This window comes from Triturus cristatus, chromosome 2_1 (assembly GCF_964204655.1).
Source record: "Triturus cristatus chromosome 2_1, aTriCri1.1, whole genome shotgun sequence".
NCBI lineage: Eukaryota > Metazoa > Chordata > Amphibia > Caudata > Salamandridae > Triturus > Triturus cristatus.
The window spans coordinates 679,613,977-679,641,597 of NC_140581.1; the positions used below are offsets into that span (position 1 = coordinate 679,613,977).

Sequence of the window (27,621 nt, forward strand, 5' to 3'; positions counted from 1 at the left end):
ACACACATTAATCTCCCACTGGTGCTGTGTCCCTTCTGTAAACCGCTCTTCCTCCCACTAGCAAGACTCAACCAGAGCGTCTCCTTTCTAGAAAACAGATGGAGACGCATCTCTTCTGGTTTCACTAAAGTTAATTGGACATCCATTTACTCTCTCGTGATCCCCCACGGCTCCTTTCAATTCAGATATGACTCTGGACTACACCATCCAATGACTCAAACATTTTTTTGCCTTGTGACTTTTACTGCTGGATGTAAAGCGCACTGAGTCCCTACAGGTGTAGCAGCTCTATAGAAACATGAAAAAAAAATAAAGGCTGAAACACCAGGATGGGTGGAAAGTGACGTATGATCTTCTTCGGACCTCCTCCTACAAAATGCATGGAAAGCTGCCTCTTGGGCCACGTGTGCGCTACGCACCCCCCCCCCCCCACCCCTCCCACCCAATAGAAGAAAATGAACCCAAATGCCTGTGACGTATTTCTCGCTGGTTGCTCATCTACTCCGAGTCTTAGAAGAGAATTAGTTCATATTGTGAGCGCTACAGGCCACCTAAGAAGGAAATCAAAATAACATGGTTTTAGGATCAGAGATAGTGCTGTGGTGTAGCAAGTGTGTCGTGGTCCCTAGTGCAAGGAAGACAATGGGCCCCCTAGCACGTGAACCCTGAAATACAACAATAATCAGGGTTCAGCGGGCCCTTCGTGCCTCTAGGCCGGTGCCACTGCACCTGCTGCATCAGTGGAAGCTACGCCCTGCTTGGCGCAGCTGCTGAAGAGGGGAAGTGAATGATCTGCACCGTGCTAATGCAGCTTATGCTAGGATGGGGAAGTGCCTGGGAGCTTTCCCTGCTGAATTACCGAGAGCTGCTGTGAGAAGCAGGACTTCCTGCATTTTTAGGTTTTTCTTGGAGAGTCACGCAAAATTTGTTTTCTTAAAAACTTATAAATAAATCAAATATATATATAAATGCATATCTCGCTGGCCTTTTGATAAGCCATGTTTATCCGTTGGTCTGTTGAGCTGTCACTCACATTTTGTTTCTGCCCACCACAGCATACAGCCTGGGGCAGCCAGTCGGCTCACTTCTGCTTTTGACTCCCCAGACTATGAGTAAATGCAGCAGTAAGCACACCAATCACACATCCATCACAGCTCAGATGTTGTATTATTTTGTTTTGCAGCATTTGTATAGCGCTTACTATCCCAATGTGGGATGCTGACGTGCTTGTCTATGTGAGTAACACACTACACCATGTAGGGTGCCTGGCTGGAAGTATGTATTCTTTGTTTTGATCCTGTGTGTGAAGTGCTTCCATGTCATGCATGATGACCACCGAGGTGCGGTTATCGTGTTATGGGACGCTGCAAGTAGCAGTGTGATGGATGATGAAGCGTAAGAGATTGATGCTCGGTTTTATTATTTTCAGTATGTTTGTAGCTTTGAACAGCTCTGCAGATCCCTTTATGATATTTCTTATGATGTAGTCTGCTTAGCTGGTTGCTGTACTCGGTTGACGGATCTGAGATGGTGTATAGTTGTGGTCCTGAGCTGGCATGGTTGGAGGGAGAGCGAAGTGGAGAGATCTGCTGGGATAAGCATTTGCATTATCATTCTATATCCGAGCGTCTTCGTGAGATGTAAAGAAGCAGTGAGATTGTATAGATATTTGGAACCTGCACTGAATGGACTATATGAAGGTTCTCCGGATTGTCCACCAGTGCGTGACAGATCTCTTCAGTTATTCCATACCTGTTTATTTGATGATGGCTCGTACTTTGGCTGCAAAGTACTGGTGATGGACAACCCTCATAGCAGATACGTCTTATGTAAATTAAAGAGGCATAAGTTACAATTTGTTGCTGAACACTGTGTATTATGGTTTTAGTGTTATTGTAGACCATAACTGTTACATATTGGGGTACATAAATATATAATGCCATAGCGAACCGTAGGTCACTCATTTTTGTTTTTTGCCTACCTGCATAAGTCTGTTGACAAAGAGGGTGCAGTTGCTAATGTGTGTGATATAACTGAATGGAGTACAGAAGCTATTTCTAAACAAGAGTGGTACCAAGGTATGAATGAGGATTAAGTTTTATAAAAAGTCCTATTGTTTTTTTCGAAAGGTTGCAGAATAGAACATTCCATACCAGCTTCGGTCAGAACGTATGTAAAAGTATTGGGTGAATTATCTGTGTTAGATAATAACAAAATATCAAGGGAAGGAAAACTTGTCCATTTGGAGGGTTTTCATTTTAACCTTTTCAAAATGGCACATTAACCATTTAGGGCAAACCTTGACTAAGAAAAGGTTGAGAGAAAAGGTTTGGTGTCAGGCATGAACAAGGAGATTTCTGAGGGGGCTGAGAGATGTTTGGATATTTACACTTTAAAACTGAGCAGATGCAAGGACTATGAGGACTGTCTGAGGTAATTATAACAAGTATATGCAATGCAATAGGTCTCGCATTTACGCGAGTTTAAGCTATTGGCATTGTAAGCCTTTTATTTATGTTTTAAAAACAAAAATAAAAGGCATCGTCGTTTACAATGCTAATAGCTCAAACTCGAGTTGTCGTGAGGGTTTGGGGTGCCAGCGGACATGTCTAAGTTAGCATTAGCCCGTGCTTTGCATCACCGCCATCTTGCCGCTACTGCACACGACACTACATGCCTTGGTTCCCGTAAACACTTTTGCTCGTGCTGCTTCACATAGGAACTGTCTGCCTTTCACTATTTCTGTTGTCGTCTGTACATCGTGTTCAAGGCCAGAAAACAACTCCACTTGGTTAATCGACTTAGGTCCGTCCCACACACATATAGACATAACATGGAACACAGCTGCGCTTCTGAATTTTCAGGTGCTTATAATATTGCACGGGATGCAAGTTAACAACACTTGGAGAAAACCTTTCCAGATGAAGAGTTGTGCTTGTCCGGAGATGTAAATCCTATCATCTAAGACTTGAGGTAGGGGGTTCCGCTGTCCAAGCTCAGAGGTCTTCCACTGATATAATAAACATAGCTTGTAGCACAGGGAGGGTGGTAAAGCGCTACAAGGCTTCATCCACTGTCATTATAATATGCTATTCCCGTTCGTATTATATGGAATTGTAACCATGCTGATTATATTGTTTTTATGCATTTCTTTGCTAATGTTAGCACGTGTACTGCATTACAGAGCATGTTAATTGAAATAAACATTTTAAACTATACAGTGTCTCTGGTTACTCACATTGTGAACAGGTATGAGTTTCTAAGCGTAAGAGTGTCTTGTTTCCACAAATTCTGAGAGGCCCTGAGTCACATGTTCTAGGATATCCAATCATTGGTAGCTCCGCTGTAGTACGGAGAACTAAATGGGATACTATAGCTAGCCGAACAGGGGTTTTGGGCACTGAGGCGTGTTTTTGGTACACCACAATACACCGAAGTCCTGGTTTCCTGTGCATAGTTCTGTGTATGTGCAGAATCCCTGCAACAGAGTAAATCGCAGACCTGTTGCATTGCAAATGCTTGTTTATATTTATCTTCTTTCTCTTTTTTGTTCATCTTCTTTCTTTCTTCTTGATCCCTTTTCTCCCTCCCTCTCGCTCTCTCTGTGCTTCCTCCCTTTCTTTCTTTCATTCTTTTTTCTTTCTTTCTTTTTCTTTCTTTCTTTCTTAGCTATTTTTCTTTCTTTTATTCACATTCCATACTTTCCTGCTTCTTTCTTATCTCTTGTATGTCATCCCTGTATGTTTTGTGTTTCCTTCTCTCTCTTGGGTTCCATTGCTCCTTTTTATCTGTCTATGCATATTGATGTACTTTTACATTCTCTTTGATCACTGTAGGATCAAGCAGTGCACCGTCGTTAATATGGATGACTTGATCACTGTTCACCATGAGATGGGACACGTCCAGTATTTCTTGCAGTACAAAGATCAGCCTGTTTCCTTCAGGGAAGGAGCCAACCCTGGCTTCCACGAGGCCATTGGTGATGTCTTGGCGCTGTCCGTCGCCACACCCAGCCACCTGCAAAGCATCGGCCTTCTGGACAAAGTGGAAAGCAATACAGGTGCTGACATTGTGCCTTAGGGGATAGCAATAATCCTAATTGTCATTATCCATTGGAAGCATCCCTCAGATTTGAGCGATAAAGGCCTATCTGCAGTACCGACTATCATTTAAGCACTCACTTCTAGTAGACTGCAAACTTTGCGCCCTTAATAAATTCTGCCGGATTATTGGTGTATCCCTTCTCAAGAGGAAATGTCAAAACTTGAATGGCCACTTCTAAGATGGTCAGATGGATGGACAATGTAATCTATTATGATGAGGTCTGATCTCAGAGGGAAGAAGGGTGATGCCGTGGGGACTAGAATAGGTTTGCATTAGGAAGGCCCACTCTTATACAGGTTTGATGATGAGGTATGATCTTGGAGGGAAGCAAGTGATTACTGATTGATTTATTGATTGAGTGTGATGTTACGGGGACTAGAATAGGTTTGCATTGGGAAGGACTACTCTTATACAGGTTTGGTGTTCTGGTCAAAGAGAGAGCTTGGTTTTGGAGCACATTGATCCCTGGATAAGATGGTATTGCGTTGAAGAGAGGGTGTGGTACTTTATAGGAGGAGATTTGCTTTTAGAATGAGAAGGTGATATTACAAGGAACTGGTATATTCTTGAAAGAGCAGGTTTGTACTTTAGGATTGGAGTTGTGGTTGTGACGGGAAGAGTTTTCATCTTGAATGAAGGATACAATCTTGATGAAGGTGGTGTTGTTATGAAAAAAGAAGATTTTGCGGTGTCTTCTTTGTCAAGATCAAACTTCTTACTTCATGGCAGGAATCAGTATGATCTTTAAGAGGTACTGTGACCTCAAAAAGATTACTTTAATGGGATCATGATCATGACAGAGGAAAGTTTGACACATTTTTAGGGAGGAGTGATCTTAATGGTTGAAGTTGGGTTTTAATGAATGTTTAATAATCATAGGAGTAGTACTGAAGGAAGAGGTGTGATCTTGAAAGATGAGGAGAGGTAACATTGAATAAAAACATGGGTTCTTAAGGTAAGAATGGGGTTATGGGTGTGGCGTAGCAATGAGGGGAAGAGATGTGATCTTGAAACACGAGGATTAGTAACAAATGAATATGTTTAATGCATGGATGCGATGTTATTTAAAAAAAAAACAAGTGTGATCCGAAGGGGGACATGTGATAACGAAGCAGGAGGTGTGATCTGAAGGGAGATGATGGTATATATCGATGGAGGATGGGAGATCTTGAAGGAGGAGGCACAATCTTAAAAAAGGAGGTGCAATAATTAATGGGAAAGTGTGATCTTAAAGGAGGAGGTGTAATCTTAAAGGAGCAAGTGTTATCTTCTTGACCCAGGTGCTGTGATCTCGGTAGTGGACGTGTGATCCTAAATGAGGTATGATCTCAATTGTGGAGATGTAGAAATTAATAAAGTGGTGCAATTTTAAATTAAGAGGTGTAGTCTTAATGCAGGAGGTGTGATCTTTAAACTGGAGTTGTACTCTTGAAGAAAGAGGTGCAATATTAAATGGAGGAGCTGAGACCTTGATGCTTTGTTGTGGTTTCATAAGGGCAAACAGTGATCTAGTAATTGGTTAGACACTGGTCGTGATGTCGGGTGGCCATTCCCAATATGAGGTCACAACTGCTTGTGTGAGGTGGTGAATGAAGACAGAGAAGGTTAATTTAATTTCTTTGCTGCATTTGTGTTCATACATGTTATGCCTCATGTGTTCTTCTCTAACGGCAGAGAGCGACATTAACTACCTGATGAGCATGGCCCTGGATAAGATCGCCTTCCTGCCCTTCGGGTACCTCATGGACCAATGGCGGTGGAAGGTGTTTGATGGGCGGATCCCGGAGACAGAGTACAACCAGCAATGGTGGAACCTCAGGTGAGCCTTTGTCTTTGAGTATAGTGGGACAAGTAGAAGTGTATTTGCATCTTGAAACCACTTGTTCCTCCAGAAAGAACCATGATATCAAGTTCAGCCAATCGAACCCTCAAGCCTGATCAATGAATTTAGTTCAGGAGTGAATTGAGTAGCATGCTGCCTGGTTCTCCGATACTCATCTTAGTGTCCTACTCAGCACTTAATGTGGTGTATTATCATGTCTAACCAAGAAGTGAAGCATTAGCTTTTGAGATTTCACAAATTGTAGACTCAACCTTTGGAATATGTAATATTTGTGTTTAATTGGAAGTATCTGAAAGTGTAGTCATGGAATGATCAGGTGAAGTTTAATTATTGTCACATCCTAACAAAATATATTCACCTTGAAAAGATAAGTGAAGTCAGTTTATTATTAATTATAAATAATTTAAGTGATGTCTTTATGGAGCTGATGTGCACTGCTAGATGAGAATCAAAACTTGAAGTCTGCGTTATCTCTGAATGAAAATATTTCAGAATGCACGTGTCAGCGTGTCTATGGAGTCTGCAAACAGAGTAAGACCTCAGCTGAGAGTGAAAAGTGCTACTCACATGACAATTGCAAGTCAAACGTTGAGTGGTGCAGGTCCAAACATACCTAAAAGACGAGTATGAGCAGGGCAGGTCTCATTTATATACAAACAAGTTGTGAGCACTAACAATACCTGTGATTCAAATGTGAGATGATATAAAAAAAAATGGACCCAGCTGTCTCTCTCCCTCCCTACTTGATTGACTGAAGAGAAGGTGATTTGTCTAACTGGCCATGGTGCCACCCTATATTTAATATACACATGAAAGGTGCCATATGCCTCATTCAGAGGGTCCAAGCCAGGCGAGAAAAAGCCATTATGAGCAGAAAATACCTCCTTGCCAATATTTGAAGTTCTTGATCGAAGATGAAGAGGTTTACAGGCACTGGAAAGCAAGACACTAAAATTACCCTGAGCCAGAGTAAGGTAAGGGACGTGCACATAGTCTTCCAGGCAAACAAAGACAATAGAAAAATAGCAAACATCAGGGAGACAAGGCAACTAAGGTTGGTGATGAGCACAATGGGAAATAGGGAATTTAAGAGCACTGCTGATCACCCGTCTCAGACCAAAGGCTCTTTATATATGGGTTAGGCAGGAAATTAAATAGAAGGGATATGGTTAGGCACCGTCTCGGACAGGAATATAGGTTACTACTGTAAAACCAAACACCACATAGTACACTTACCATGTGTCCACTACCACGGCTACACATACAATGCATTCACTTTTATCATTTCAACGTATACCACAACAGCGCATTAAAACACACCTCCAACACATCTATTCACATTCACTAATATATATGTACATGTGTACATATATATGTGTGTGTGTGTATATGTATTTAAATTGACTGAGAAAAACAAAGGAAAAAGTAACCTTCTATTTAGTTGAAAATGTCAGTTAAAAGTACAATTTTTAGCTAAAAAAACAAAACACAGTTAAGTGAAGTAATTATAACTTGGGCACCCCACCTTGCACAGTGATGTAATTAATAATTTAATGTCAGATGTCGTCAGTGATATTATCAATGATATCTACAACTTGTCATGAATAATGTAATTTGTGAGGTTATAAGCAGTTCCTGACAAGTGTGCATGTTATAGTAACTTCTGTTAAATGTAACTAGTGATTTTCAGTATTTTTTTTAGTCCAAAATGGTATTTTCTAACTGAAGTTTTCACCTAACTATAACATCACTATATTCTTTGAGGTTTTGTTCAGTGACTTTCTTAGGTTTTTTAAATATAAAGTAAGGTATTGCCATGCCAGACTATAACGTCCATTTTACCATTTGTTTAAGTACATTTCTAGGTTTTTTTACTGTGAAGTAATATTTTATAACCATACTTAACAATCCCAGCCCCACACAGTGCACAGCCCTTGGTTACTGAAGGTGTGGGGGCCGGCGCTGAAACCCCACAGGCGACCAAATCGGGAATGACCCATAATGCCCCTCATTGCTGGCCAAATCCAGACCGCCGCGCAAAACCAACAGACGCCCACCCAGCTTATTTTTGTCTTTTGTTTTGGTCACACGGTAAACTTGTCTCAATCCTACTGTAATTTTGTGGTATTCCAGCAAATTTGTGAAGAGTTTGCTGATTACCACGAAAGCACCACGAGTCCACTGCAACATGAAATTTTTTTTTTTACTTTGACTCTGAGGAGACTCCTCTAGGAACCCTCCATAAGAGCCAGGGGGTTAAGGGTACCACTACCCTTCCCTCTTATATGTTGTTTGATTTTAATATTCATGACACAGGGGCTGAGCCCCTGCATTCTAAAATGGTGGCCACAACATTTCACTTCTTGATTTAACTATCAGACCCTGGCGCTCAGTCTCGTGGGACTGGTCCCAGTCGTGTCGGACCAGTCAATCAGAATGCTTAATTTTTCCTTTTTTTCCCCTTAATTCTCACTCAGTACACTAGATATCTATACATTTTGAATCTTGAATCTTTTTTTTAGCATTTCGTGAAGATGCTCTAAGGGTGCCAAAGTTACTAGCAAGACAAAAAATTCCTGCCCAGTGGCTACAGTCACTGTGTAATGTATATATATTGGTACAGTGGTGTTTTCAATGAGGTCATAGAACATACCCATAGTGATGTAATATGGGAGATTATTAGCACTGCATGACGATAACGTGAGTTATAGTTACTTTTGGACACGAGTAAGCAGTTCTTTGATGTCATCTGCCATTCAAGTTTGAACAGCCGACATGCCTCTGCAGGGGCCGAGCACAGAAGTGTCAGACTCTGGAAGAATTGAAAGCCTACTTGATTGGCCAGCTTCTCCTTCCCATGCAGTCAGAGAAAATTGTTCTTTTACATCCCTCCAGCATTACTTCCACCGTGATATGGTGGTTTGAGAAGGGCACGACGTTTCACACATTTTGACAACAAAGATCTCCTTTTGAAAATACCTTAATTTAGGGAAAACACATCAGGTTAAGACTGGTTCTTGGCAAGGTAGTTCTTTATAATCACCTTGGACACTGCAGTAAAAGGCATCAGTGTTCCTACGTGAAGTAAATTTAGACCCGTTTTCAGCACATTCCCCTGGGTGCAAAATGTGTGCAAATTCACAGAATAGTAAAAGGGACTAGGCTAGGGATCTTCGTCAGTGAATAATTAACATAAAAACACCTTTCACCAATACACTCATATTACTAGTCACTATGTTAGTTTTCTTTGACCATCAGAATGCTTGTGCTAGGCAGCAGTTTCAAGAGTATGGTCTAAACAAAGCTGCGAGTGCAGACAGGAGAAAATCACTTCTTATCTTCATATTCACTGCTTGTGTTCCTCTGCTCCATCCAGGCTGAAATACCAAGGATTGTGCCCACCAGTGCCCAGGTCAGAAGAGGATTTTGATGCCGGTGCAAAGTTCCACGTTCCTGCCAACGTCCCCTATGTGAGGTATCCTGATATAATACCATATTGTGCATGTGCGAAAAATAAAACTGCACCGGACACTCATGTGATTGTCACAGTATATACATTAAAATGGTCATACTTACAGGTGACATTGAATACTCGATGACTGACTATGGCATCATGAAATACAATGAAGGCGTGTCTACTCTTCTCCTTCGTAAACCTAAAAGGGTCCTCCAGTGAATAATATCACAATATGTTTGATAACCCCATTAGGTAACCTTAAATACAGAATGATCAAAATTACCCTTACAAAAGACACTGTTCACATCAAACACACATGGATCTCTAACCCCGGCAGCCTTATGCATTCCAACCCAATGACATGCACTATTCACCTTCAAAACAGGCGATCCATCGCATTCTCATCTGTGCACAATTCATGCTTCGCCTTGATGCAGATTTCACCGACACCATAGCCATTCACATCCTTTACTACTAAACAGGTTTAGAATAATATTACAATTTGCAATGAGTTCAATTATTCCAACTATGTACTGAGAAGAGAAGGTGTGAGAGCTTTTGCAATGGTGTTAAGGCTATAACTCCAGGTATGGGTCTAAATATGTGTCCATGTATAAAGATACAGAAGGGGGTGTACACCACCTGTATATAAATGGTGAGACTCCCCACACTACAACCTTGTTATTGTGAACTACTTAACTTCGATCATTGGTACATAGAAGTCGCATTTCTTACACTTCAGGTTGAGTGGAAACAGTTGCCCAGTAAATAAGCTCTTTGTTAAGCACATTTAGACTCATGCCTGGAGTTATAATCCTCCATCTGTTGCACAGGTCTCTCAAGCACTCTGCTTCTGGCACACAGAATTAATATCTGGACTGAATACATCTATTGTTAATCCAGTAAGTGCTTCATTATTTAGGTCCCGTCGATACTTCTTGACTGGGCTATTAAGAATAGTGTCTTGAATTTGTCATATGGACACCCAAACCACTTGACAAATGTAAAGAGCACAACACAAAGAACCGAAGAGTGCACTAACATTGCCAAGTCTCTTGGATCCAGTCAAGACACCAACCTCACCCTTAACGAAAACAGTGGCAAGAATACAATGAATGCAAAAAGAACAATTGATGGGCAGAATGCAGAACAATGTCATACATTCACCCCAGTACAGAGATCTGGGCCTAAATCCATCTTTTTTTGCTCACCATGCCATTCCAGTTTGGACCCAGCTATATGCAAATCAGTCTTGACCCTGCACCCAATGGGAACAGTCCAGCCCGAACTGCCAGGTAAGGTCCTCCCTGGACTGGAAACAAGCATCCTAGAACCGGTTTCGGGCTTTCAGCCCTCATCAGCCAGGATAGCTTGACTCCAGAGACATGCAGAGCACGGGACCCACGTCTGGGCATACCTGTCCCACTCGGTTTGACAAATGCAAAAAGAACAATTGATGGACAGAATGCAGAACAATGTCATACATTCACCCCAGTACAGAGATCTGGGCCTAAACCCATCATTTTTTTGCTCACCGTGCCATTCCAGTTTGGACACAGCTATATGCAAATAAGTCTTGACCCTGCGCCCAATGTTAACAGTCCAGCCCGAACTGCCAGGCCAGGTCCTCCCTGGACTGGAAACAAGCATCCTAGGACCAGTTTTGGGCTTTCACCCCTCATCAGCCAGGATAGCTTGACTCCAGAGGCATGGAGAGCACGGGACCCACATCTGGGCATACCGGTCCCACTCGTGGTGACAAATGCAAAAAGAACAATTGATGGACAGAATGCAAAAAAATGTCATACATTCACCCCAGTACAGAGATCTGGGCCTAAATCCATCATTGTTTTGCTCACCATGCCATTCCAGTTTGGACCCAGCTATATGCATATCAGTCTTGACCCTGCGCCCAATGGGAACAGTCCAGCCCGAACTGCCAGGCCAGGTCCTCCCTGGACTGGGAACAAGCTTCCTAGGACCGGTTTCGGGCTTTCAGCCCTCATCAGCCAGGATAGCACGACTCCAGTGGCATCGAGAGCACGGGACCCACGTCTGGGCATACCTGTCCCCCTCGTGGTGACAAATGCAAAAAGAACAATTGATGGACAGAATGCAGAACAATGTCATTCATTCACCTCAGTACCGAGATCTGGGCCTACATCCATCCATACAAAGAAGGCATGATACCAGCTCTATCTACTGAATAAAATTAAACCATTCCTCCCAGATGGTGACTTCAGAACTGTTGTTTAAGCCCTCTTATATTTGGATGGTGGTAACACCCTGCTCCATGACCCCCTAGACTCCAAACTGGCTCCTGTTCAGGACATCCTACATGCAGCAGCAGCATGTCTCATCCAGGGCCTGGTGAAATATGATCACATCATGCCACAGCACCATCTTTCAAACCAGCTGCCAGCTGATTCATTTACAAAGCCATCCAGATCAGCACCCGGTGTATCTTGAGGACAGGTTCACCATCGCTAAAAGCTGTTGGCACACCTCCAGCCAAGACACCTCTTAGAATAGAGATAACAAAATGTGAAAAAGAAAAAAAATCAAGATAATGGGCTTATTCCATCTATGCTTTCAGGATCTAGAACAACACCCCAATATCTATCAGGACCGTCCCAACTCTGCTCCAGCTCAGGAAAGGCCTAAAAATGCACCTCCTTAAAGAACACTTCATCATAACACACAGTTCTCAGATCAGCAATCGGTCATATCACTTGTTGAAGATTAGCAACTGAGAAAATCGGGTATTTACAATCTACAGATGACATAGTCATTCTGAGTCAGGCTCCCATCAGGCTATGAAGGGCAATTAATGCTTTGGTAGAATATAAAAAGCAACAAAGCTTAGAGAGGAACTTAAACAAAATACAAATAGTATGCCTGGTTGATAAAAAATTCAAGTCATTCACTTGGCGTGCAAAGGACAAATGCACAGAAGTAGTATTTTTCTACAAGTATCTTGGCATCTACGTCAGCTGACAACAACAAACAACACCTGGCCTCCTTACAAGCTAAAGCGCATTGACGTTGTTTCAAAAAATATTTAACTGCTCTGCACATCTGCACCTGTAAACAGTCATGGCAGCCAAGCTTTTACCTGCGGTGGCATAAGGATCAGAAATTATGCATAGAAAGGAGGCAACCGAGCTGAATTCATTACAAACAAAGTGTATACAGCTGTCTTTCGCTTGCCCAAGTCAAACTCTCCAGCTCAAGTTCAGCCAGAATTCAAGTTAAAAAAAAATCAAGAAACACAAAACTTGAATGCCTTCTTCAAGCTATGTTTGTCATTTCGTGCTGCGGACAGCGGAGTTCTGAGCAACTTATGCTGGCATTAAATATAGGCACAGATGTGGAAAAAAAATAAGCAAAATCACGGGAAGGCCACTTACATTTGGCAATGGAAGGCCTTGGCTTTAGAGAAGCATGGGCCATCCCCATGGGAAGGGCAGCCTTCTCCCGGATAAGCAATGCCGCAACATAAATCCTGTCATTACTGCAGGATAAATCCTCATTAGCAAGGGAATGTTATGCTTGGCCAGTCACCAACACTTATCAGATGCTGGAGCCCAAAGCATATCTGACAACTCACTTTTCATTGGCTTTAAAATGTCACTTCATGATGTTTAGCTTTGATACAAAGGATCTTATACCATCTTGGAAGAGTTGCCTGATCAAATCGAATTGCCGTTTATGTAGATATAAACAAGAATCAATCACTCACATATTCTGCAGTCTTCCAGACAAAAAAGGAAGACAAGCAGTCATCACCTGGCTGAGCACAGCCTCAACCCCCCTAACTTGCCGGGTACAAAATTCCTGACCTGGGTCAAGAAGTTACTGGGCGATTTATAGTATTAAGGTACTCTGAGGAAAACTAAATTGGGTCAAAATGACTTATAACTTAAAGCCTTCGCTCCCTCATCTGTATCAATGAGCTGATGGAGGTTTTACCAAATCACAAAAACTATGGTTTTGTACATAAGTGAAACTGGGAAGTTGCCAGGTACTACATGGCTTCGATATTTTACTTTGCTGTAGTTTCTTATCTCATGTTAAGGTAACAAGTAACTTATACTTGTAATTAATTTTACCCAAAATAGTGTACACCGAGTGGAGTGAATTGACACCACGATTTTTTTTATAGTTTTTATCAACTATGCAATAAACTTACTGACACTTGTTGACTGTTCCCTTGCATTTGACCGTGTACAACCGTTTACTGCTTTTGGCTATGTTTCACCAATACAAATACTCTATACATACATACATATACACATACATACATACATACATATAATCATACATACATATTCTTTGCTGAGATCTGTGCAGTGTTTTTGATAAATATGCTTACCGGGGGCAATGAGGACCCTAGAAATTGCATCTGCGGTCTTAATGATGTATGGGTCTTGTATCAGTCACCGTGTTGTGTTTTATTCAAACTTCAGGTACTTTGTCAGCTTTGTGATCCAGTTCCAGTTCCACGAAGCCCTATGTAAAGCAGCCAACCAGACAGGGCCACTGCACAAATGCGACATCTACAAGTCCAAAGAAGCAGGAAAGCTTCTTGGGTAAGTAATGAGAAGGTGCATCCCTGAGTGTGTGCTCCGAGGGACCACTCCATCTCGTATCATGGAGCTTATTCTAGGGACACCATACAAACATTAAAGGGTAGGCAGGATTTTTAGGGCTCGGGGAAGGGTGGTGTTAAGAGTTAGTAAAGGGATTTTAGGATTCAGGCAAACATGAGCAAAGGGGTAATAAGAGGGGGGTAGAGCTAGCTCACGGCGAAGATGGCCGCTTAAGTGCGCAGCTCTACAGGACCGCCAATATATCCGGCAGGAATCTGGCATCTGAAATGCCATGCTGACACTAGGGCTGGTTGTCGCTCCGGAGGAGCCACAGCACGAAATGCGCTGACTCCGATCTCCGTAGCTGCCTGCGAGGAGAAGTGGCGACCCTCAAACACGGCAAGACGAGAGTAGGCTGTAATCCCCGGACTCTCGTGTGGATGCGAGGTGGCCTGACGTCCTGAGCCGCAGCGCCTTTCAGTGCCCAGCGACCGGCCGGAGTGTGGGGTGTCATACCGGCACACAAGGGGACTGGAGTGGAGACGCCTTCGGCCAGAAGTAGGTGGGCGGTGGGCACACGACGTGTCGCGGTATGCCAGTATGCTGCAAGACCTGGGACTGCGCTGGAGACTGCTGTGGAGGAAGGCGCGGTAGCGGTTTCCAGATGGGAGTTGTGGTGAGAGGGAGCGCTGCTGCTAGGTAGAATCGAGGTGTCCTTGCTGAGTCCCTGCCAAAATTCGGTCGCTGCGCTGTACAGATTGACATTGAGACTGCCTGCCTTCTGGAGGGCTTGGTGCACTGCTTCGAGTGCGTAGAGTCCCGCCATTTTGACTGTTCACGTCACTTGGGCTGGACTCAGTTAGGTTACTGCTTGGAGGCCCCCAGCTACCCTGCATGGTTTAACCTCTGCACACGTTACTGGGGAGCCAAGCGCAGATCAACCCAGATAACAAACTGGCAGTCCCAGAGATCTAGTAGCTGCTTCTGGGGTGATAGTGACGCACTTTGCAGGTCTCTCTACTACCTTATCCTGTGGGTGCGCTGTCGTTGTACATACAGACATGAGCTTCATGGAGAGTTGGACACTGGGCAGCACCAGGATCTGGTCATAAGCTGGATGCACTTACCTGTGAAGAACTGAGTTGCACGTTGGATCCTGTGTCAGTCGTGATTGCGCTGTCTCCCTGGTGTGTATGTCATCCTCGTTTATAGAGTAGTGCAGGCTCCTGGTTGGTGTTGCGATACTCTAGTTTCCTCTCTGCTGCTTAAAGACTCGACTTGGATTAGGAATTGAGCACTGGTAGTCATAGTTGCTGCAACGAGAGCAGATTGGATTGTTAGAATTGGCAGGGGAGGTGGAGTTAGTTACCCACAATTAGATACCACTTGGTTTAAAGACTGACACAGTAATACCCCCCCTCTGACGCGATGCGCAAGGTGGACAGAACACAGCCGAAACTAACGTTTGACCAGCGGAAAACTAAAGGGTGCAATCCCACGACAGACAAAGGAGATTTCACTTCTGATTCCCCTCAAGAAGAAGCGGAAAGTGATATTCGCACAATGCTTGCTGCGATGGAGAAGGGTTTACACGGTAGTCTATCGTCCTGGGATCCAAGATAGACTCTCTCTCCTACCGTATGGACAAAATGTCCGAAAGGCTTGACAAGCATGCAGAACGGTTGGATATGTCGGAGCGCCGGATCACAGAAGTTGAAGAGGCCCAGACTACGTTAGATACATAACATAAACAATTGAGACGGGTGATACAGGTTCTTCAGGACAAGACAGAGGATCTTGAAGCGCTGTCTCGGCGCAGTAACCTTCGGAATACAGGTTTGCCGGAATCGACCCACACTGGCAACATGCAACAATTAGTTGAGAAATTACTAGTTTTGCTGCTTGGTAGTGACACTTTCTCGCCTATGTTTGTAGTCGAAAGGGCACATCGATCCTTGGGACCTCAGCCGGCGCCTGGTGCAGCCCCGAGACCGATCATTGTGAAGTTGCTTAACTACCAGGACCGGAACGCGGCACTGAGGGTCACCAGAGACAAGCAACCGCTTCAGTACGAGGGTTCTATCATCTCGCGGTTCCTGGACTTAACGCAGCGGGTACAAGAAGCACACCAGCAGTTTGCCCCCTTGAAGAAACAACTTCGGGATCTAAACCTAGATTGCCCCATGTTGTACCCGGCTAGAATCCGAGTCAATCGGCAGGGCCAATCGCGAATTTTCACCGACCCCAAAGTCCTACAGAAGGCCCTGAAAGACTGGGCTGGGGACAATCGGCGTAGTCCGGAGAGGAACTCTAGTGAAGGCGCAGTTGGTGGCCTACTGGACGAACAAGATTGAATTTTGGCCTCCAACTAATACAGATAAGCATGTCATCCAAGGGGATATAACTGAAAGAACAATTTGCACCTATTACGAGGGCTGTAATTTGCAGTGATTGTGTTATTTACAGTAATACTACAGGCATGGTCTTGAATTTATGATAAGATATATGATCGTGCGTCACTCATGTCACTCATGCTTTTCCGAATTTACAGATAGCTATTGCAGTTTAACTTGTTGGCGCATGAGGGGTTGGAGTTTTCACTACAGTTTCAGATGTTTCATATTTGCTGACGGAATGTAGGGCATAGGCTGGATTGAGACTCATTACTCCAAGCTTATAAATATTTTGGGAACGAGTTACCTCTGCCCCCGAGTGAAGCACACACTTGGGGAACTTTATTTGAGGGGGTTGGAGAGGGGGGGGGGTTTCAATGATGGTATGGGGGGGTGGTCTGTATTTTTCTCGTCCGGGCGTGGTTGGGGATTGCCTGGCGTGGGTGGGGATGGATGGGAGTTAGTTCTGTTTGACAATAGAGTAGGACACTACTTACTGCATATGACAAGTACGAGTGTAATATATTCCTATGGCTAATATAAGTAACCTGACTACGCCTGATCACGTCATGGGCTATAGAACCTCTCAAATAATGGGTGAGATGGGTAGAATACGTGCTCTTACATGGAATGTAAGGGGTCTTAATGATCACAGAAAATTGCGAATAGTGCTTGCGCATTTGTCTAGACACAAAATAGATATTGCACTACTGCAGGAAACGCACCTCGCCCTTGACAGTCCCATGCTACGCAATAGAGGATTACAGGGTTGCACCCATGTGGCGGGATTTACTACGCATGCCTGGGGAGCAATTACCTGGGTTTGCCCCCGTTCAACCTTCATACTTGAACCCTTGGTAATGGACGTGGACGGACGGTACGTTATATCTAAATGTCGAGGGCTGGGAATGGAGGTAACTGTTGTCAATGTTTACGGCCCTAATTTTGATAACCCCAGCTTTTATTCTGCCCTGTTCGATAAGGTACGACACTGTGGGACGAAGCAACAACTTTGGGGTGGCGACTTCAACTTAGTGTTGGACCCACACCGAGACCGCTCGGGAGGCCCTGTAAAGAAAACCACAGCAGCAGCTAAGCTGCTGACAGATATTATGCTTCAAGATGACTTACAGGATGTATGGAGGCAAAGATTTCCTGATAAAGGAGGTTACACGCCCTATTCAGCGTTCCACGACCTACACATGTGAATTGACTAATGGCTGGCCACTGGCCAGCTGTATGACCATGTGCGAGAGTGTGAGATATTTCCCCGTAAGCTCTCAGATCACTCTCGGGTGTTGCTGGCCTTAGATGTCACAGCTGTCTCAGAAATTAAATCTGCTGAGCGAGAGATACTCCCAACAGATGTATCCATAGCAGAACAGTTCAGACAAATTTATTCTAACCTATACACCGTGAATCCTTGATGCGCCCTCTAGAGAAAGATGAAATTCTTTTGGCAATCGCTGATATGAAGATTGGCAGTGCCCCAGGGGCTGATGGTTTGACAGTTGCCTTTTACAAGGCTTAATTGGACTTGCTCTTGCCACACCTAATTGCCCTCTTTGACGGTATGTGCGTGTCGGGAACGATGCCGCCCTCTATGAGAGAGGCGATTATTGTCACCATTCTGAAAACGAACAAATCCCCTGAGGAATGTTGATCATATCGACCTCTCTCTTTGCTTAACGTCGACACCAAAATTTACACAACGATACTGGCAAATAGACTAGTCCCTTTGATCCCGACATTGATTGCTCCGGAACAAGTGGGGTTTTTTCCGAGCCGTAACCTTACCTATAACATTTGCACGGTGTTTGGGGCGATCCAACATATTAAATCGGACGTCGCAGCAGTCGCAGTCTTCCTCGACATAGAGAAGGCCTTCGACTCTGTTGAATGGCCCTTCATGAGACAGGTACTTTCGAGGATGGGGTTGGGTGAAGTCTTTATACAGCTGCTGGGAGTACTGTACTATAAGCCTACAGCCAGAATTAAGATTGGTGATCTAGTGACAGACTCGATAAATATCACTAGAGGTACAAGGCAGGGTTGCCCGATTTCTCCGCTTTAGCGGAGTCTCAGGACTGCGCGTAAACTGGTCGAAGTCCATCATATTTCCGCTCATCCTGTCCATGGCTCAATTCGAACCGGACTTTCCACTACAATGGACGATGAACCTGGTGCAGTACCTGGGTATACAAATACACACAAACTCGGATGTTGTCATCAAGGAAAACTATGGTGTCCTGCTTAGCAGGTTGGAAGATAACGTGGAAGGCTGGATCAGACTCCCATTGTCTCTCCTGGGTAGAATTTCTATAATGAAAATGGTTGTCCTCCCTGGCCTTCTGTTACTTTTTACCAACATCCAAATGGTCCTCCTGAGTGTATTTTTAAGACCCTCACAACATTGATGATTAGATTGGCGTGGGCGGGTAAACAACCCAGGGTTAAATGGCAAATAATCACGCTGCCTCAGCACATGGGAGGACTAGGAGCGCCTGATCTAGAATTATATTACAGAGCGGCGCACTGTGCGAATGCCCATCACTGGATTCACGGCTCACCTGATATTCCTCACTTGCGTATTGAGAGAGCGGTGACTTCCCCTCGCCCATTGCCCAAGCTTCTCTTTTCCACCCCAGATCGTAGGACCAGTATTCTAGACTCAACCAACACGACGGTACATGCATGGCACCACCTTTTAAAACTGCAGGCTGGAGCTATCTTGTACTCGCCCCTGACCCCGTTGGAATGGTGTCATTGGTTACCTCCATGCCGAGACATGGGTGTTATACGTTCGCCTAATGCTATGAAGATTAGCACAATAGGAGACTTATTTGAGGAAGGCATAGCCAGGGGATAGGACAGTTTGGACAGGGAGGGCTATACGCCCACACTCCTAGACAGGTTCCAGTTCCATAGAACCAGAAAAGTGCTATGTCGCCTTTTGGGCAGCGATCTGGCTGAGCTTCCAGAGTTGGTAGCCCTTACACTCATCATAAAAACTGACAAACAATTTACAATCTTAGCATGTCCTACGGGATGAATTATTATACTAAAGCCCGCTTGGCATGGCAGAGGGACCTAAATAGGGACATTGATGATCAAACATGGAAGTACTGCTGCACCAGCACGAAACGTGTCTCTCTCAATGGCAGACACCGGTTGATACACTTTAAATATCTTAATAGGGTTTATTATACTCCGGAACAGCTTTGTACATACAGTTTGCGGGAAAACCCAGGATGTGAGCATTGCAGTGTCAGTGTGGCTGATTTTATACATCTAGCATGGCACTGCCCAGTGATTGCGAGGTTTTGGATAAAGGTATTCTCAGAGATAGCAGAGATTACGGGGCACGACCTTGAGCCAGAGCCAGCTCTGGTGCTGTTAGGACACTCTAAAACTGTACCTAAAGGAATACGCAGATTGATAGACATGGGACTGCTGATGGCCAAGAGTAGAGTTGCTATTTGTTAGATGCATGCTGTGCAGTATTGTATTTTGTGGTCAGTGATTAACATTTAGCAATTTGTGATGATCTGTGTCTTTCAGAGTGTGTTGTGAAGTTGAGGCATTCACTATTTTGCGTGCTGTGCTACTCCCCTAACTGATCCATTACATGAGCTTGTGATGTTGTAGCACCTTCTAAACCTGTGGACCAGCAGTGATGTACCCCAAACATGTCCATGACAATAACATGTTTAGTTGGCAAAGCTCGGGAAAACCCTTTCTGGGCAGCCATGCGCTATATAAATCCTATTAACATAACATGAAGCGGTACATCTCCTGAGTCCAGACGTGGACTTGCAACGCAGTACCACCTAACAACAATGCCAGCCTGCAGTACAGTGTCCCTTAACATGTGCATGGCATGACCCAGCAATGCAGTGTCCTTTACTGGGCCATGGCATGGACTGGCTGCAGTTTCCCCGAACGTATCCATGGCATCAAACTGCAGTGCAGTATCTTCTATCTCGGATGTGGCGTGGATCTGATATGTAGTACCTTCAAACGGTGTTACAGCATCCAGCTGCAGTACCTTCTCAAACAAGATGTGGGCCTGCAGTGTTGGTCCCCCAAAAGTGTCCATTGCACGACCACAATGTGGGCTTGCAGTGCTGAATCTGCACTAATGTACCCCCAAATGTATCCGTGACATGAACAAGAAGTTGACATGCAGTGCTGTGCCCTTAAACAGAGCCACGGCATCAGCTTGCACTGCAGCACGTCCGAACATCCGTAATATGTACCTGCGGTGCAGTAATATTTAATGGAGCCATGCAGTGGGCCTGCAGTGCAGTGCTTTCTCAGAGTGTGTGTGATTTCCAGTTTTGCTTACTGCATTGCCCTTTGCCAACCGTACTAAACTGCCTGATGTGCTCTTCCTCCCCCTGCAGGGACGCCATGAAGTTGGGTTACAGCAAGCCCTGGGCAGAGGCTATGCAGATGATCACAGGCCAGCCCAACATTTCTGCTGAAGCTCTGATGAAGTATTTCCAGCCACTGACCGACTGGCTCATTCAGGAGAACAAGAAGAACGGGGACAACATTGGCTGGCCTGATTACAACTGGAGCCCTGGTAAGCCATGTCACAGGGAGCCGGTCTAAGCAGACACGTCATCTTGACTTCTGGGTGATCAAACCACCATCAGGGCTCCCCTGGGGGAATCTAATACTACAATTCATCCATTAGTCTATGGAGAGGGAGGGCCACTGAGGTGTACCAGTACTACATTACCTATGAAAATAAATGTGTGGCATTTGGCTAATTCCTGCTGATAAAGCAGGATTCTTATCTGTCTTACCATCACCAAGAATCCTCTCAGGTCGCCAGGATCTTTCTATCTGCTACATAGTGTAAAGGGAAGAAATTCCAATATTAACCCATAATCAAACGAATCGAATTTGAACTCTAAAGGACCACTGACTCCGAATCACAAAATGTAAGGGTTTATTACAAAGCCAAAAATAATTGCACATACAAGCACCTCATCACGAGGTTAAGGAAATAAATGGGCACTAATACAAAAAAGATTCTACGCAGGAGTCTCATCCGACTCAGAATAAGAACAGTAGTTAGCTCCAGAAGCATTAGGCAACCAATAACTGCTCCAATCTCTATATTAGAATTCATCAAACTAAAAAGGAAAACCGATTAATCTATCACTACTCTATCTCTAAGGTGACATCCCTACTTAGCATTTTCCCCAGGCAAGAGGGTAAAAAGGTGTCAGAAGTGAAGACTTCCTTAGAAGTGCACTCACCTTCTCAGAGCTCGTTCTAAGATGCTCCTGCTAGCTTCCCATCTAATCCTCAACTGCTCAACCCACGGGGCACTGTCCATAATTCAAAATCCCAAAATCGTAGAAAACGCCCTCCATCACACCTCTCCAGCCAGGTCTTCCTCCGGTACTTTTCCACTGAAACTTGTCTTTCATCCAAAGACGGTTAGCTTGACCTTTGGCCCCAGGCACTTTCCCTGCCAAAAGTATCATCCCTACATTCCAGTATACTCCCATGTTGGCTTCTCATGCCATCCTAACTCCTAAAACAAAGGGTTAGTCTCCCTAACAAGCTATGTGTCCTTGCACCTGCAACAGAAACATGGGAACGAGAAACTTTCCACTTCACTGAGATTTTCTAACATCTCTGAAACCCAAAGCCTTTCCAAGGGAAACAATTTTCGGCTTACATTATTTAGCTAACATAAGAAACGAATGGGCCTTTCTCTTAAACGTATATGGCATCAAGCCTTTACACATTTAAACACACATCTATAAAATCACACTATAAGCATTGATATTCATTAAATTGCATACATGAATAAGCAAACCCACACGTGCAGACTTTAATATGGTGCACGTTTAAATCCTAACACATTACAGTATACGTGAACTAATTTGTTATGCATTATCTAGCATACATTCTAGACTTAAACATTTCATTAACTTCATAAATGACTTGGTTACATTTCTATTCGCACTGATATATGCTGCTTTTAGTACTACATCTCTAGGCCACCCGTTAATAAAATGCCACTAAATATATGGGTGCGGACTACCAGTGATTATGATGCACCCCTACAAATTTCAGAATAACATGGCGCTCTATCACTGCCCTCTACTGGTTAGCTATAGTATTGTATTTCGAAATCAATCACAGGATATTTTTGTTATATGCAATTGTATTGCATCGTCACATGTATATATCTCTTCATACCCTATTGTGGGGTTCCGCGTGCATATTTTGACAGGTAGCTCGCCATACTGTGGGAGTTGTGAGTGGTTTGCAGTGTTGCATTTGTTGTGACCCTCTGTGGAAAGTCTTTTGATGTCACGTGTGAGGGACCAGAGAGGTGCTCTTGTCTTCTTGGGGCATTGCTCGCAGCTGTGAGATGATGGAGGAGGTGTGTAAAACACAATGATTGTCCAAATCCGGACTTTGACAAACCCTATATTGAATCTCGCATTCCCACGCCATCCCTCTCTGTGTAATCCTTTCCCATCCAATGTATCCATTAGATTTAATTTCAATTTTCTCCTGTGGGACAATAATTAATTCACCTGCACATCCACATCCCGGCACGTATGGCATCAATTACGCACTCACGCAGTGACCTAGCTACTCACTTATGTACTTGGGGTGGGCGGAACTCACAGAGTTTCACTTCGCAGAATTCCATGGAGTAATAAAAAAATCCCAAAGTAGCTATGTCAGGGGTGTCCAATCTTTTCTATAATGAGATCTACTTTTTGTCAATGAGCTACTAAAAATATAACTTTTGCAGTAGCAACCACATCAGGCAAGATAGCATCATTTATCAACCCAAACAGGATTAGTTGTATTTACTAACCCAGAATTCCATGCAGAGTTACCAATCGTAACATCATAAAATGTTCCATCAATAGGAAATACTTCCACTCGAGTCACGAAATAGCAGCCATAGCAGCAAGGACTTTTGCCACCAAGGAAATACTATCAACAGTAAGTCTCTATAAGTCTGCAAGAATTGTCATTCAAATATCATATGACTGTGAGTTGGCTTGTGGACCGCTAACATACTGGGACAGCCAAGCCCAATGCCTCAGTGGAGGACCCTACACTATGGAGATCCCCACTGGTAAGGCAGGATCAGTTTGATGAAAGTGCTTCCACCTACATGACACTAGCACTTTCATAAAATGTTATAATGCCATGACAGCCATGTCATGTATTTCAATTACAAATTCACTAAGCAAAGATTTGTTCTGCAATGCAAAGATACAATGGCCCTGATGAGCAGGGAGTTTTCTCCCTCTGTGTTACACCTATGATCATTTTCCTTCTAGTCACGTAATGCCAGCTACCTCTAATCCTTTGCATGGTAGTCCTAGGCCGGGAAAATATGCATCTGAAGCCCCCACAACATAGGGAGTGGTTTTCGATACATGGACCTGGTGGTCTGTGGCAGCTGGGCTTCTAGGTCAGGGGTTTCTGTCATAGGATCTCAAGTCTCTGAATGAGGCTTAAGATCCTATGACGGCAGGGCTCTCACACTCCCAGCATTTAAATTACACCCTTTGTCTCCAAATAACACCTTATTCTGTAACATATAAATTATGCTAGCAAATGTAAGATTTTCATTTTTAGTAAACACTCCATTCTATCATACCCAAGCCTTACACTTGCTGAAAAATACAAACACTCGTTTTTCCTACTTCTAGATGAATGCACAGTTGGTCTCTACACATCAGTTTGTCATTTTCATCACTGCCTCAGATGGGCAGAATCTGCCTCACATGCCCCTGAGTAATCATCAGATGTCTGGGATGTCCAACATAATGCAACAGATGCCCAGAATGTGGCAAAGGGGCTGTCATTATGGGAAGGGTGCCCACAACATGCCAATGATGGTCAACCATTGGCCAAGGTCACTGGTGTGCCATAGGCTGGAAAGAGGGGCCTTTTTTGCCAGGGAGAGTCACCACAGAAAGAGTACACGCTCACAACCTACAACTACAAACCATGAAATGTGATTGTACTCACATACACTAGCATGTACACACAGATACGAACATTTGTGGATGCTCCATATCCATGCTTCAATGGCAAGAGGAACTTACCTATCTCTGTTTCAACTCTGAAACCTTCTCTTCTCCGCTTCTGGACTGATCCTTTTCAGCTCATCCGCTTGTGCTCCCTAACCTTGTACTCGAGATGCTGATGTTTTCTCTGCATTCTCTCTCACACACACACACTCGCGCATGCATGCCCGCACACATGCATGCACGCACACACACACACACACACACACACACAGGATGACACCAAAGTGCTGCGCAACAAGACCAAATTGACTCTTGCAAAATTTAAGAGACATCACCTTTCAGCTTCAGACCCTCTGAATGACCTACCGGGTTGGGCTTCATGTCATGAGCTACTTATTGACACCTGGATAGCTACTGGTGGCTCACAAACAACTCGTGGGAGAACCTCGACCTAGATAAATCTATCAACTGTCTCCTTTGGATACCCTGTACAAAGTCCCTATGCCATCTGTGCTCTCATGACCTAGGTAGATGACAGGCTAGTTTGCAAGTCAATTATCTTAAGGGAAAATGTCCTCTTCTGTCTTCTCTAAAGGGAACAGGCTTGGGAAATAGACTATCTTTGATGCCCGCTTCTACTGTGTCTAGGCTGGTGCCTAGCACACCATCAGGACTGTGAACATACTCATCCTGGCCAGAGGGACTGACCTGACATACATACATACATACACACACAAACGCCCACACACACGCGCACACACGCCCTCCCTCCCCTGCCTACTTAGTGGCAGTAAGGCTGATTTCCACATATTGACCATTTCAGTGCCTCTGGAATGGTGAGCGTTAACTCACTAGTGCTTATTCTGAGCCTAATACTCACCTCTCCAGATCGTGTGATGGTGCAGGGTGCAGTGCAGCTCCCACACCAAAGCCTTCATATCACTGCAAGTCTGTCTTCACAGCCTCTCTCTTAAACAGAACACTCACTCAGTCAGGCCTCACCAATGTACATCAACCCACAAAGTCAGCCACTCTTTCAAGTAGATTGGTAGCTAGAACGTGCACACCTAGATCTTAAACTCCCCCTTCCATTGAAAAGGGGTAGGTGCCACTTACCTCGGTCCCACTAGGCTCTGTCTCCTATCTTAGGGAGTCTACAGTAGCATGCTCTGAGTTCACAATCACCCTTCTATTACTGATGTGAAGCCTAGTCACTGCTCACACTTTCTGAAGGGAAGAACTATTGCCCCATCCCTTCCCTTACTTGCTCCACTTCCATGGACCATCTTTGTGATTAATATCTAGGAAACCTGGCACCATTCTTTGTGAATAGAGATTTCCCAAGTCATTTTTTTGTACGTTGTTTCAACTTAAGTTGTGTCTGTGGAGCTCCGAGGGCCAACTATCACAGTTAATTTACTCAACTCAGACCAGTCATCCCAAAAGCATATTGAACATTAACTTTCACCTCCCACCCCACTTGTTCTCCAGCTCAAGCAATGGCAGACAGTAAAGTCGGTTTCCTGGGGATGTCCCTGGACAGCAACCAAGCCGCCGTGGGGCAGTGGATACTGTTGGTGCTCGGCGTAGCTCTCGTCATTACCATCATCGTATTGGCCGTCAAATTCTCCTCCATCAAGCGGAGAGCCAACAAGTCAGCGTCGCAGACGGAGCTGAAGAATTACTGAGTTGACGTCAAGTGGTGGACGTGAGCTCTTTGGGGGCAGGTGGACTTGGTGTCTACCAAAAGGCTCAGCCAATCAGAGCACAGGACTCTTTCTCTCAATCAGGTCCTACCTTTTTGACTATGCAAGAGCCAAACTACATGTTGATTATTTATTGCTAACAATGCTGATTCCATGCAGGCCACATACCAACAAACGGTTCTAGTCAATTACTCTGTGGTATATGACTAGAATGGGCATCTGAGCTTTTGACCCTGTACAGTCCCTAATTTAAAATGTATGTTTTCTTAGGGGGGCAGGGGTTGGGAGGATGGGGTACTTGACACGTTGGCTTTTATTTTGGCAACCTAGAAATCACAGGAAAAGTATGTTTGTTTTGATTTACATAATATTGTCGATGCTTCACCAGCGGCTGTAAATGACTGTTAAACTTGAAATGCTATAAAAAAAATACCCAAATGTGCTTTTCCTTTCAACATCAGCAGTTCCCTGTTCCCTCTTCAGTTTCCTTGCTCCTGTGGAGAAAACAATGTTTGAAATGTTCAAAGGTTCGTCCAGTTTAGCTGAAAGTGCTACTCTCTTGTTCATTGCTGCATTTCCGCCGCTTATATAAGTTCATAATTTCAAGAACAGCATTCCCAGTAACAGAGACTGGAAAAAAAGGGTCTGGCCAGACAGACCCAATGGGGCCTTCTCTTCAAACCCGTTGAGTTTCAAGCTCCATCCTGTAGACGGTAATACACTGAGCTATTCCCACTGAATATGCAATCACTCTGCCAGTAATAACTGACTCGACGTCATCATTAGTGGACCGAGTGACATCATCAAGCAGCGCTGCTGATGTCATCCGGAAACAGAAACGTGCATAGTAGGCAGTGATTCCCGGATGCCTGGAACCAGGAAAAAGCCACGTTGGGCCTCAAGAGAAGAAATAGAAGAGTTTCAAACATTTCATCTTGATTGCAGGACTGCAAATGTGCTCGCCCGCTGCTAATGTTGCATTATTGGGAACAGACAGAAAATACCATACATTTTCCATATGTTTTTACCAATGTCACTGAAAAATTCTGCAATGCAATTTAGAAACCAGAGGTCAGTAAATTCCAGGGGGGATCAAAAGCAGAGCATCTTCGAACAACATTTGTGATACTTTTTGATTTGAAATAAATACACAAAACAGAGTGCCAAGAAAATTGTGTTAAACCGTATATATGCTTTGAGTTTTTTTTTTTTTATCCTTATGAAACTAATGAATAGGATTGGCAAGTAGTGTATACAAAGTAACACTGGGTCAGTACTGGAAAGTGGCCCATTCCTGCTGGTAAATTTAGAGGAAGTAGATTTGGGATATGAGTCACAGTGGGAAAGAGTCCTTGTGTGGAAGTCATGCCTCAACAAATCACGACCTGTTCTAATCTCTTCTCACTAGTCCTATGTACATATGCAATTTGCCCTAAGTGGGTTTAACTTGCCCAACTCAAAACTAGGATAATATTTATGATCTTGGCCTC

At 44.0% G+C, this 27,621-nt stretch overlaps 1 protein-coding gene across 1 annotated transcript in view; it reads left to right on the forward strand.

Annotated features, from left to right (window-relative positions):
• ACE (angiotensin I converting enzyme) overlaps positions 1-27,318 on the forward strand; it is a 298,219-nt gene extending 270,901 nt beyond the window's left edge. Inside the window, exons 20-25 of the mRNA XM_085632599.1 lie at positions 3,837-4,060; positions 5,779-5,923; positions 9,324-9,422; positions 13,874-13,996; positions 20,796-20,977; positions 25,917-27,318. Of these exons, the coding sequence (XP_085488725.1) occupies positions 3,837-4,060; positions 5,779-5,923; positions 9,324-9,422; positions 13,874-13,996; positions 20,796-20,977; positions 25,917-26,113 (970 nt within the window). The 3' untranslated portion in view covers positions 26,114-27,318. The remainder of the gene's footprint in view (positions 1-3,836; positions 4,061-5,778; positions 5,924-9,323; positions 9,423-13,873; positions 13,997-20,795; positions 20,978-25,916) is intronic.
• Positions 27,319-27,621: the final 303 nt, after the last annotated feature.